Source organism: Propithecus coquereli, unplaced genomic scaffold (genome assembly GCF_000956105.1).
Source record: "Propithecus coquereli isolate 6110/MARCELLA unplaced genomic scaffold, Pcoq_1.0 Scaffold242, whole genome shotgun sequence".
Lineage (NCBI taxonomy): Eukaryota > Metazoa > Chordata > Mammalia > Primates > Indriidae > Propithecus > Propithecus coquereli.
Genome location: NW_012147975.1, coordinates 3,208,305 through 3,220,736, shown reverse-complemented (window position 1 = coordinate 3,220,736; position 12,432 = coordinate 3,208,305). Strand labels below are relative to the sequence as shown.

At 48.8% G+C, this 12,432-nt stretch overlaps 1 protein-coding gene across 1 annotated transcript; it reads left to right on the top strand.

The window, feature by feature from the left end:
* Positions 1-5,729: 5,729 nt before the first annotated feature.
* Positions 5,730-12,018, top strand: SPATA24 (spermatogenesis associated 24). Its single transcript, XM_012646374.1, has 6 exons — positions 5,730-5,873; positions 7,098-7,163; positions 7,394-7,524; positions 7,614-7,684; positions 11,652-11,754; positions 11,860-12,018. Exons 1-6 carry the CDS (start codon positions 5,757-5,759, stop codon positions 11,987-11,989), a joined length of 618 nt encoding a protein of 205 aa, XP_012501828.1. The 5' UTR covers positions 5,730-5,756; the 3' UTR covers positions 11,990-12,018.
* The last annotated feature ends 414 nt before the right edge of the window (positions 12,019-12,432 follow it).

Below are 12,432 nucleotides of genomic sequence, written 5' to 3'. Positions count from 1 at the left end.
GGCTTTGTGAGGAGCCACTGTTGGGATTCCAGCAGCTTTTTGTCACAACTGGCTACACACGCAAGTTCATTGTCTCTGCATGCACTGCTCCTCACAGAAGCTAGCGCTTAATTTACATTTATTTTGGACTCATTTAAGGTGTAAGCTTAGTGTCCGGATATATTTATTTTTCGAAAGGGCCAAGTTATGAAACATCTTATTTTTGGAGCCTGCTTTGTTGTTGCCTTGTGTGGTGACCACCAAGTAAGTATATACCCGTGTGTTAGATATTGATTACATCATTTGCATCACACTTAGTATCTGTAATTAAAAATGTGAATGTTCTGTGACCAGAGCCAGGGGTGACACAGATGGAATCAACTCCTGGTGGGGTAAGAATCCTCAAAAAATCTGGTCACCTAATCCACTGCATCCGGATTGAGTGTATTTTAACAAAGACAAACATTAAATGATTTTATATAAAAAGAATGCCTTTATATTTTTCCTCTGTTCTTTTACCTTGCCCAGGGCATCCTTGGGCCCTGCACACTGCTCGACTCCCTTGGAGCCCCTTTAACTAGCAATCTATAGATAAAAACTACACTTAGCTTCAGAAAATCAGGTGTTATCCCTGTTCTTTGCTGGCTTTCTTCTCAGTGCCCCATATTTAGGAAAGTCTTAGTTTAAAAATATAGTACATGTTATTTACATGATCCCAACTGGTCATGATATCTTTCATTTGAAAAAAAGTGAGATGTGTTTAAATTCAGCAATGATTGAGAACTTCATATGTGCCAGGTGGGCTGAGCTTTTGGGATAGGGCTCAGGGAACAAGGGAGATCCGACACCAAGGCTCCTGGAGCTCGCCTAGTGGGGAGCCCAGGCTGCAGGCCGTGCTCCCTGGTGGACGACTACCAAAAAGGAGACCAAGGGGACCGTAGAAATGTATAGCAAAGGATTTATCCCAGTCTGAGGGGTCAGTGAAAGCTATTCTGAGGAAGAGAGACTTGAAATATAATTGCCCTTCCAACAGAGATGAGTGATTTTTTTAAATGGAGGAGCGTGGAAGCAACACCCTTCCAGATGCTCCCATTTCCATGAATAGCACTACCATCCATCCAAGGGCAAAAGTCAGAAACCCAGGAGGCTTTTGTGTGGTAGACTTAATTTGGTGTCCCCCAACTGACCACACCTAATATTCATGGCCTTGTATAGCCCTTTACAGTCAGGGCTGGCCTTTGATCTTCTTTAACCAACTGAATGTGGCAAAATTGACAGCATCCGTTTTTGCACTTGGGGGGAAGCCAGCCACCACGTAAGTCCAACTGTCCCAAGACCACTACACTAACCAAATGGAGAAGCCATGTAGAAGAGAACCAAGCAACCAAGCTGACAGCAAGAACTGAAGACCCAAATATAAAATCCAAGTTGAGCCATTTGTGCCACCCCAGCTGATGGACAGAGCAGAAGTGAGCTGCCCCACCAACTCCTGCTCAGACTGCACAGTGGTGAGCAAATGATAAAATGGTTGCTGTTTTAAGCCATGACATATTGGGGGTGTTTGCAGCAATACACAACCAAAACATCTTGGCGCCCTTTTCCCCATATCCCCTCTATCATTAAGTCCTATCAATTTTACCTCCAGAACATCCTAAACCTACTCTCAACTCCTTTGACACCATCTGATTCCCAAACTACCATCTACTCTCACTGCAGTAGCCTCCTAAGTATAAATAGTTTCTGTTTATCCACACAGGGCCTCCTCTGATCTAGGCACCTTGCTGCAATGAAAGAAATTTTTTCAAAGCATAAATTGGATCATGTCCCCCTCTTGCTTAAAATATTTCAGTAGCTTTCTTTTGGCCCCAGAATAAAAATCACCAAAGTCCTTAGCATGGTCTACCATGCTTAGCAAGGCTCTGCCAAGCCCCAGGCCTCTACCTGGCAGCCCAGGGCCCCTCTTGCCCTACGCATCATCTCTGCCATACTGGCCTTTTCATTACTACACTTTGCCAACCCCTTTTGCCCCAGGACTCTGTGTATGCTGCTCCCTCTTCCTAGTATCTTTTCCCACTCCTGCCCCTACCCGCTTTGCTAAGTGCCCCCCAGTTATCTTAATAGGCTTCAGCTCAAACGTTACCCTCACCAAAGCCTTCCCTTTCGCAGAAGCTTAGCCCTGACTGGGCTAAATATCCCCTTAAATTATTCTCATTCCTCTCCCTCTTAACACCTGTCATAGCTATAATGCTACTTATTTGAAGGGTGACACAATCTGAGATTTATTTGGGTGTTTATTTGATTATTGTCTGACTCTCCCCACTAGAATAAGTTCCAGTCTGGTTTTGTCTGAGATGAACATTGAAGGGAGTGATGTGTCATCTGTCATAAGGATTTGCTTTCAAAGTGCAGCCCAAATTCTTTGACACTGCTTCCATTGAAAGGTGGAGGTGTGTGTCCCCTCCCCTTGAATCTGGACTCTGTGACTCCTTGATTAGTAGAGAACAGCAGAGATGACACTATGCTAGTTGTCAGGCCCAGGCCTTAAGAAACTAGCATCTTCCATTTCCTCTCAGTGTGTTTAGAACAGCACTTTGGATGCTTTCTCTTTAACCCAATCACTGTGTTATAAGAAAGCCCAAGCAGCCCATGAAAAGGAACCAGAACTTTGGTCCTTAATCCTAGAAGAGTTTTTAGCTGATAGCACCAACTTGCAAGTTATATGAGTGAACCACCTTTGGAAGTGGAACTTCTAAGACCCAGTTGATCCATCCCAGCTGACACTGCATGAAGCAGAGATAAGGTTTCACCATTGAACTCTGCCCAAATCACAGATTCATGACCAAAATGATTTTTTATTTATTTATTTTTTTTTGAGACAGAGTCTTACTGTGTTGCCCCGGCTAGAGTGCCGTGGCGTCATCCTAGCTCACAGCAACCTTAAATTCCTGGGCTCAAGCAATCCTTCTGCCTCAGCCTCCCGAGTAGCTGGAACTACAGGCATGTGCCACCATGCCTGGCTAATTTTTTCTATATATTTTTAGCTGTCCAATTAATTTCTTTCTATTTTTGGTAGAGACAGGGTCTCGCTCTTGCTCAGAGCTGGCTTCGAACTCCTGAGCTCAAACAATCCGCCCGCCTTGGCCTCCCAGAGAGCTAGGATTACAGGCGTGAGCCACCGTGCCTGGCCTCAAAATGATTTTTTAAATCAGGATCACAAAGCTGTTTGTGATGTAATGTCATCCTGAACCTCATTGAAACCTGGTTGGCCTGGAGCCCAAAGTGCTTGTTGACACATAGAGTAGGAGTCTGTAGTGGTCCCCAGCCAGGGTGACCATCCCTCATGTCCATGCTAGTATATAGGTGCAGACCTGGATCCAGGGTTCTCTCTTGCTCCTAACCTCCCATCCCCAGGGAACTGGCTGCTGGAGCCTACTGCCCTCCAGGGTTTTGCCCCAAACACTTTGAGGGCAGTCTGTTCTAGCTGATGGAGGTGAGCGTTAAATAGCAAGGGACATCAGCAGCACCTCATAAAAGACCCTAGGGAGGGAACCCAGTTCATGGGGAAGGCTCAGGGATCACTGCCCTAGAGGAACGTACAACTTTGTCCAGGGTGATTCAGGCGAACATTCTCATTTGGCAGACAATGTTCTGAGAGGGCTCTGTGCCCAGGTACACAACCTAAACAGCACCCTCTAGGCCTAAAGTCCCCAAGCCCTGGTCCATTCCCAGGCTGCAGACTAGTCCCAGTCCGTGGCCTGTTAGGAAGCAAGCCACATAGCAGGAGGTGAGTGGTGTGTGAGCTAGTGAAGCTTCATCTGTATTTACAGTCGCTCCCCATCACTCACATCACTGCATAAGCTCTGCTTCCTGTCAGATTGGTGGTGGGGGTGGGGGGGAGATTAGATTCTCACAGGAGCGTGAACCCTACTGTAAACTGCACATGTGAGGGATCTAGGTTGTGTGCTCCTTATGAGAATCTGATGCCTGATGATCTGAGGTGGAGCTGAGGCGGTGATGCTAGCGCTGGGGAGTGGCTACAAATACAGATCATCATTAGCAGAAAGGTTTGACTGCACAATAAATGTAATGTGCTTCAATCATCCCCAGACCATTCTCCCAGCCCCCCACCCCTCATTGGGTAAAAAAATTGTCCTCCATGAAACTGGTCCCTGGTGCCAAAAAGGTTGGGGAGCACTGCTCTAGGCCCATGCTATTCAATACTATAGCCACTAGCCACATATGGCAATTAGATTTAAATTTTAACTAAAATTTAAAAAGCAAGTCTTCAGTCACATGAGCTGTATTTCAAGTGCTGTCTTACTGAACAGTGCAGATGTAGAACATTTTCATCGCTGCAAGTTCTATTTAATTATACTGCTCTAGGCCCTTTAAGAGAGGTCAACAGAGATGGCCTTGCCTACCACTGAAAACCACTAAAAAAAAAAAAAGAAAGAAAGAAAGAAAAGAGATCCACCAAGAACATAAGAACAAATGAAAGAAACAAGACAAAACAAGGGCTACCACTTAGAGACCCACAGGGACAGCCGAGTTTGTCAGCCCACAACATCTAGCCCCAGATGAAGCCCCTAGGGAGCTTTAGGAGCAGCCTGAGTGGCTTACCTGAACTTTTCAGCTTCCCTTCCAAGTCACTGGTAACATCTTTTCCTTGTTATAATAATACAGTCATTTGCTGCTTGGGGGTATCAAATTCCATAAGCTTATTATCCCTTATGCTCAACAAAAATGCAGCACAGCATCATGGTTAAGGCCATGGGCTCGGGAATCAAACTGCGTATGTCAGAACCCCATTCTACAATTTACTAGCTTGAGTGACCTTGGGCAAGCTATTCATTCTCATAGAGCCTGCCTAAAATGGGGATGATACAAGCTACTTCATAGGGTTTTTATGAGCATCACATGAAACAATATATAGCATAGCGGTGCCACAAAATAGTGAACATTCAACGTATATTTGCTCTGTCGAGCCTAATCTTATTCGGGTTGCAAAAAAAGGCTTCGATGGGGATTTGGTGAATGTGTTCAAACACCTTATCCTTCCCTGCCTCCACTTTAGAACTCTCCTCCTTTAAGCCGCTCTTCAGCCCTCCTAATCCGTCCAGGCTCTTCGGGGCCTTCCTTGATGTGGTTGCACGTGGCTCTAGTGTAGCTGCCCAGAGCCCAGGCTGCCCTCCACCTATTTGGGGCAAAATCCTGCTTCAGAATATGAGGACTTTTATCTTGGGTGAAGCCATTCTCGTCTTCTTTTTCTATCTTCATTGCTTAGGCTTAGGCCCCCTAAGTACTAAGTGAGGCTGGAGTTTCATACTCTGGGGGAAATTTGGAGATTTGGGCAGGAGAAAGAGGCGTGAGAAGCTAAAGACGCTGGGGTTGTCTACGCTCGCTCATGCTTCATGGTCTTGCGGTTTTACAGGCCCTGAGAGAAAGCTGAGGGCTGGTCTGAGTGTCGCCTGCTCACACACACTTAAAGGCAGTATAACCCGGACCCTGCCTGCTCCTTAGGACAGAGAAAAAACAAACACAGAGAAACAGAAGATAAAATAGATGTGCAAATTTACTATAAACTTAAACTCCTAAGCCTTGTTAGAGGTTCCCTGGCCGCAGACGGCTCCTTTAAGAGGCGGGCCCCATCCCGGCTAACAGAGGAAGTCCCCGCCCCGGTTGCCAGGGTGCTCTGTGGCGTCGCATTTTCATTGGTGGGCGACGGTGGGGGGGGCACCAAGAGGCGGCCATTTCCAACGAGCTGGAGGGGGTGAAAGATGGCGACGCCCCTCGGGTGGTCGCAGGGGGGGTCAGGATCTGTGTGTCTCGCCTTCGATCAACTGCGGGACGTGATTGAATCGCAGGAGGAACTGATCCACCAGCTGAGGAATGTGGTATGCAGGCAGAAGAGCTCGGAGAGAGGCGGGCTGGACGCCTCACTGGAGGGGGTGGGGCCAGACCCTGTTCCGAGGCAGGGGGCGTGGCTAGAACGCTTTGCCAGTGGCGTCATCAGCAGGCGGCAGGGCTCAGCTGGGTCCTGGCCGGTAGGGGGTGGAGCCAAAAGGGGGCGGGGCCTTCCTGAATATTTACCAGGGAATTTTAACCAAAATCAAGCAACATTCTCCACTCTGGTTGGTTGGTTGCTGCAGGGCCTGGCAGATATTTACTGAGCCTCAGTTTCCTCGTTTTCAGTGGAGATGACTTGCGTTCCCAAGGCCCTCATGTGCAGAGAATATGGATACCCTTCCGCAGAGCCAAATGCAGTAGCACACTGAGTGCAGGACGTGCACATCTGGCCCTTGCCCACGTTGCTTTAAGGGCCTCCAACCCCTTTACGTCCCTTTGCTTTTGTCTTCTTAATCAGATCCCAGCTAATGGGTGCAAAGCATTTGAGTCACAGATTAGCTGGACAGGCATGATAGAATCCTGGCCAGCTGGAGTTCATGGTTTTTCTGTTTTGGCTTTTCTGTTAATATCTTGATAGGAAGGTTGAGATGTATCTCCAGCTCAGAAATAAAACTGCCTTCACATCTATTTCTCACTCTAATGGTTCTTAGACAAATTCTTCCCTTCTGGGAAGTTGGATGTGAGGGGAAGGAGAGAGAGACATGTTCTATTTGCTACCCTAATGCTGTCATTCAACAAAACGTATGCAGTGCTAGGCACTGAATTACCTTTGATTCCCTGAAGGTATCCGGATCTTTCTCTTGGCAGGTGGACTTGGCTTTTGGGATGCTTTCTCTCTACCCTTCTTCTTCTGGCCTACCAGTCAGGTCCCAGGTCTAACATCCCCTTCTCCAGAAGCAATTCTGACCCTTCCCCAGGCTGGTTCAGGACCACCTCTGGGCGCCACAGCCCCTGTGCTTCCCCATCACAGCACACACCGTGTTAGAAGTGTGACGGTGGGCTGTCTCCTCTATAACACTGGTTGCTCCTTGAGGGCAGCACTTAGAACTGAGTCTCAGTTTACCCCTGGAACTGAATTCTCTCTTCCCAGTGCCTCAGTCTCATCCTAGGTGTCCTGGGCTTCATCCTGTTATCCATTCTTGATCCTGGTCCCTGGCAGGCACCCCTTCCACCTCAACCCCAGGCCCTCCCTGAGCCAGGCTCTGTTGCAGATGGTTCTCCAAGATGAAAATTTTGTCAGTAAAGAAGAGTTCCACGCAGTGGAGAAGAAGCTGGTGGTAAGTAATGGCCTCTGTAGGTTTCTAATCTTCCCTCATTTTCCAAGATCCCTGTGGTTTGGCAGAGTCATTGAGTATTGGAGTCTGAAAGCCTCCAGCCCTAGTAGTGAGGCCAGAATCTTCCTGTACTCTGGCTTCTGTGTGCCCCTCTGAGAAAGGGGGTTGGTTAAGGGAGCATAGGAGACCCAAGGTGGCTTGGGGTAATGAAGTGACTGCTGCTGCCCCTGTAGGAAGAAAGAGCTGCCCATGCCAAGACCAAGGCCCTCCTGGCCAAGGAAGAGGAGAAATTACAATTTGCCCTCGGAGAGGTAGAGGTGCTGTCTAAGCAGCTGGAGAAAGAGAAGCTGGCCTTTGAAAAAGCGTGAGTGGGCCTCAGTAGAAGGTGTGGAGGTCAGGGGTCCTGTCTGCCTGCCACACTGCCCATCCTCGCATTTTATCTTCCCCACCCAGGCTCTCCAGCATCAAGAGCAAAGTCCTGCAGGAGTCTGGCAAGAAGGACCAGCTCATCACCAAGTGCAATGGTAGGCGGGAGGCCCACGCTCCCCACCACGCTTATATACGTGGGTTCTTTCCTAACAACCCAGTGCCTGTGTCAAGGGCAGGGTTTCACCCCAACTTCTGTCCCTGGATGAGGATACAGGCAGGCCCATGCGGGCCACACCTTCGAAGAGGCCTTCAGGGACCAGGCAGGCCACGGAAATGAGGAAAGTCGGTGTACAATATTCTTCACGGCCATAAAGGAACGGGCTCGCTCCCATTTTTCGTGAAACATATGACCTTCTTAGTCCACCTTTTGTCTTCCCACTTTTGATGGGTATTAGAAATAGTGCACCTTACTGATAACTCTGTTACAAGAGGAACAGCGGCACAAGCACAGTCCTATTTGGGAGCTGACCTTAGTCTCAGGGCTGGGGACTCCATAGGGAGGAGTGGGGACTGTGGTGACATGGAAAGCCATGCCCTCCTCAGAGGTATAGCCCTTCCCTTGTGCGAATGGGGCTCCAGGATTGCCAGATCTTTAAAAAAGAAACTGGAAACCAAGTTTTAATGGAAGCTTTTCTGACTTTTTAGTGCTGGCACCTGAATTCGAAATTTTACAAGTATTGTATGGACCAAGTAAAATATGTCTGTGGGCCACCAGTTTTCAGCTCTTCTCTATGCAGATCCCTGTGGCCCACATGTTGGCTCAGTTGGTGCCATGAGTTGTGGGGCACTTTCAGAATCAGCTACTTAGTGAACCCTTTTCATTTTCCTGGGATGCTAAACTCTCCTCACCTAGTTTAAGGAGTAGATATGAATTCCCTGTGCAGCATCTGCTTCATTCACCACAGCAGATCTCGAGTAGGCCAGAGCCCAAGCCCCAAAGAGGTTCTAGGTCCCTCCTGGTACGGCTCCGACCTGGAGCCTTGGGCACCTTCCACCCACCCGTCCAGCATTCTCTCTCCCCTGGTGAGTTCTCTCTCTGGGAGGATGCCAGCAGGCCAACAGGCCTCATAGTTGTTTGATCACTGGCTCCCGCCAGGGCCTGCTAGGGCCCAACAGGTGGTCACGGCCTCCACACTCATGGCTGCTGCTCCCCTAGTCCTTTCCCTCTCCTTGGACCTTCCCTCAATTCCCTAAAGGGAACCTGGGGTTCCTTCCTGGTGGAAACAGAGGCATCCTTCCTACATAGATCAGCCAAGGCCGAGGGCTTTGTATCTGCTTGTAGAAGGTGCGTGTGTCATGGGGACGGGGCCTGGCTGCCTCCTCCCAGAATGTCCTAAAGCCCGCTTATGGGGCACAAGCCCTCACCTCAGCCAGGCTGGGAATCTGAACCTTAACCTGGCCCATGTCCCCAACCCCAACCCCACTCCTACAACCTCCTCTTTTGTGGTTTTGGTTTGGGTTCTTTGGTTTTTTTTTTTTTTTGAGTCAGGGTCTTGTTCTGTCGCCTGCCCCAGCTAGAGTGCAGTGGTGTCACCATAGCTCACTGCAACCTTGAACTCCCAGGCTCAAGTGATCCTTCTGCCTCAGCCTCCCAAGTAGCTGGGACTACAGGTGCGTGCTACCACACCTGGCTAGTTTTTCCATTTTTAGTAGAGATGAGGTCTCACTCTTGCTCAGGCTGGTCTTGAACTCCTAACCTCAAGTGGTCCTCCTTTCTCAGCCTCCCAAAGTGCTAGGATTATAGGCATGAGCCACTGTACCAGCTTTGGTTTGGTTTGTACCGTTACATAGTTGTTTATTTTTCTCAAAGAGATTTTTCTTTTTTTAATTTTAATTTTAAATGTTTTAATTAATTAATTTCATTTGTTTTTTGTTGGTTTTTTCAAGACAGGGTCTTTTTGTTTTGCCCAGGCTAGAGTGCAGTGGCATCATCATAACTCACTGCAACCTGGAACTCCCAGGCTCAAGCGATCCTCCTGCCTCAGCCTCCCAAGTAGCTGGGACTATAGGTGCACGCCACCATACCCAGCTAATTTTTTAATTTTTTGTAGAGACGGGGTCTCGCTCAGGCTGGACTCCAACTCCTGGCCTCAAGCAATCCTCGGATTATAGGTGTGAGCCACCTCGCCTGGACTCAAAGGGATTTTTTTTTTTTTTTTTTGAGACAGAGTCTGACTCTTTTGTCCAGGCTAGAGTGCAGTGGCGTCAGCCTAGCTCACAGCCTAGCTCACAGCTCAAACTCCTGGGCTAAAGCGATCCTCCTGCCTCAGCCTTCCGAGTAGCTGGGACTACAGGCATGCGCCACCATGCCCAGCTAATTTTTTGTGTATATTTTTAGTTGTTTGGCCAATTTCTTTCTATTTTTAGTAGAGACGGGGTCTCGCTCTTGCTCAAGCTGGTCTCGAACTCCTGAGCTCAAGCAGTCCTCCCGCTTTGGCCTCCCAGAGTGCTAGGATTACAGGCGTGAGCCACCGTGCCCGGCCTCAAAGGGATTTTTTTAAACTATTCTCTCATTGGGTGCCACAGGCTTTTATCTTAAAAGAGTCACACAAATTTCTAATTCTTTCTCCCAAAAGACCTTAACAACCAATTAATCTGGATTAGCCAGACAACCCTGGGAAGGAGGCTCCGCAGTCGTGGCCCCATGACCCAGCGAACTCATGTTTTCATTCTCTCCCCTTCACTTGTGTCACTTTCGTCTTTTCCGTGGTGTGCCTTAACTTTTCACTAAATCTTCTCTTTTGAAATCTTAAATGCTTCATCATTTCTATATTCTCAGAGTTTGTGTTCTAATTAATTAATCCTTGTCCAACCTTTAAGGGCAGTGGGATTTCTGTATGAGTCAAAATTTTCCAGGGCTCCATGAAGGATCGTTATATAATTGAAGCACCCCCAGATCCCTACAGGATTTTGGTCCAAGACACAAAAATCATCTTTGCGTTCAATGTGCACTGACTTTGGGGGTAGGCTTTGCCACCACTTTGTCACAGGGTGCTCCCCGCCCCACTGTGGGATAGGGGCTGTCTCTGTCCCTACCTCGTAGATGAGGAAACAGATCTGAAAAAGGAGGCAACTCCCAAAGTACTAATACTGTCTTACCAATATTAACATTTTTGAAATGTAGCTTTTTCTGTTCTCTGACCAGTTCCTAAGTCTTTTTTTTTTTTTTTTTGAGACGGGGTCTCGCTATATCACCCAGGATGGTCTCAAACTCCTGGCCTCAAGTGATCCTCCCACCTCAGCCTCCCCAGTAGCTGGGATCATGGCTCAAGCTGCGACGCCAGGCCAGTTCCTGAGTCTTAGCTCTCCTTTCAGGAGCTGCCTGTTTAAGGGCGGGGACGGCATCTTCTCCCACCACTCCTGAAGCCCTAGCACGGGGCTGAGCATCCAGCCGGCCCTCTGCAGGTCTGGTTGGACTGACCTGACAAAACTCAGTGATGTTTCTAAGTCCTGAACTCCCAGGGACATCCCATTCGTTCATTCCACACATACATTTATTGTGCACTTACTATGTGCCAGGCACTGTTTTAGGCCTTAGGGATAACGCAGTGACTAAAACAAAAATCCTTGTCCTTGCGGACCTTACATTCCAGTAGGGGAGAAGACAAATGAGTGAAATATATGGTGTGTTAGATATAAGTGCTAAGAAGAACAATAAAGCAGGGAGGGGTATAGGAAATATGGGGAAATGTTATAATTTTTAGACTAGGGAGGATCTCGCCAAGGAGGTGACATCTGTAAAGACCTAGAGGAGTTGAGGACAGGAGCCGTCATCCTCCTGCCTTTGGGCAGGGCTGTTCACCTCTCTCCAAGGACTTTCGCCCGACCTCACAGTGGGTCTGCTGGTCCAGAATAGAGTTGAGAGGTCACTGACACAACAATCAAACATCGCCCCGCCCCGCCTATGACTGCGTAGTACACTCATTCATACAAAGGTATTAGCAACTAGTCACCCCCCGGGTGGGGGGATGCCAAGTTCTGAAAAGTCCCGAGGGAATGCCTCGTCTCAGGAAGGAGCCTGTGGGATGGGAACCACCCCCCTCCTGCCTCTCTCCCCCACAGAAATTGAGTCTCACATTATAAAGCAAGAAGATATACTTAATGGCAAAGACAATGAGATTAAGGAGTTGCAGCAAGTTATCAGCCAGCAGAAACAGATCTTCAGGTGAGGGCTCTGGGCCAGGCTGGGGGTTGTTGGTGAAAGTGGGGAGCCGGACCTCTGGCCCCCACCCTGGCCTGTCCACAGCCCACCCAGCGGGCTCCGTTGCAGGAATCATATGTCTGACTGCTGGATCCAGAAGCAGCAGGAGAACTACATGGCCCAGGTGCTGGACCAGAAGCATAAGAAAGCCTCGGGCACGCATCAGGCTCGCAGCCGCCGGCGTCTCAGGGAAAAATAAAATGGCTGTCACCTTACTGTTCTCTAGCTATAATGCCCAAACTCTGCCTTCTCTGCTTGGGGGAGTCTCCAACCCTGCCCTTCCCATCTCTGTGGGTCCCCTTGCCACAGACCCGACCTCCAGGGAGACAGCAGGCACTTCTTCCTGCCCGCCGGCCCGCCCACCTCCTAGGCCTTGGTGACCCGAGAGAGAATCAAGTCACCTGGGTGGAAGACAAGTCTTGCACCACCACCTGCTAGGCCACTTCTGGGGTCAGAAGGGGATGCTACTCAAGCCTGCAGCCCCTGTCACTTCCCCACTTCCTTTGGGTCCATGGGAGTGGGGGTTTGTTGTCTAGTAGGCGCCGCTCCTTACTTTTGGTATGTAATCCCTTCCGATATAAACAGCCATGGTTATCCCAGTAACATCCCACCCCACTCCAGTGCCCTTGTAACTTTAACTCT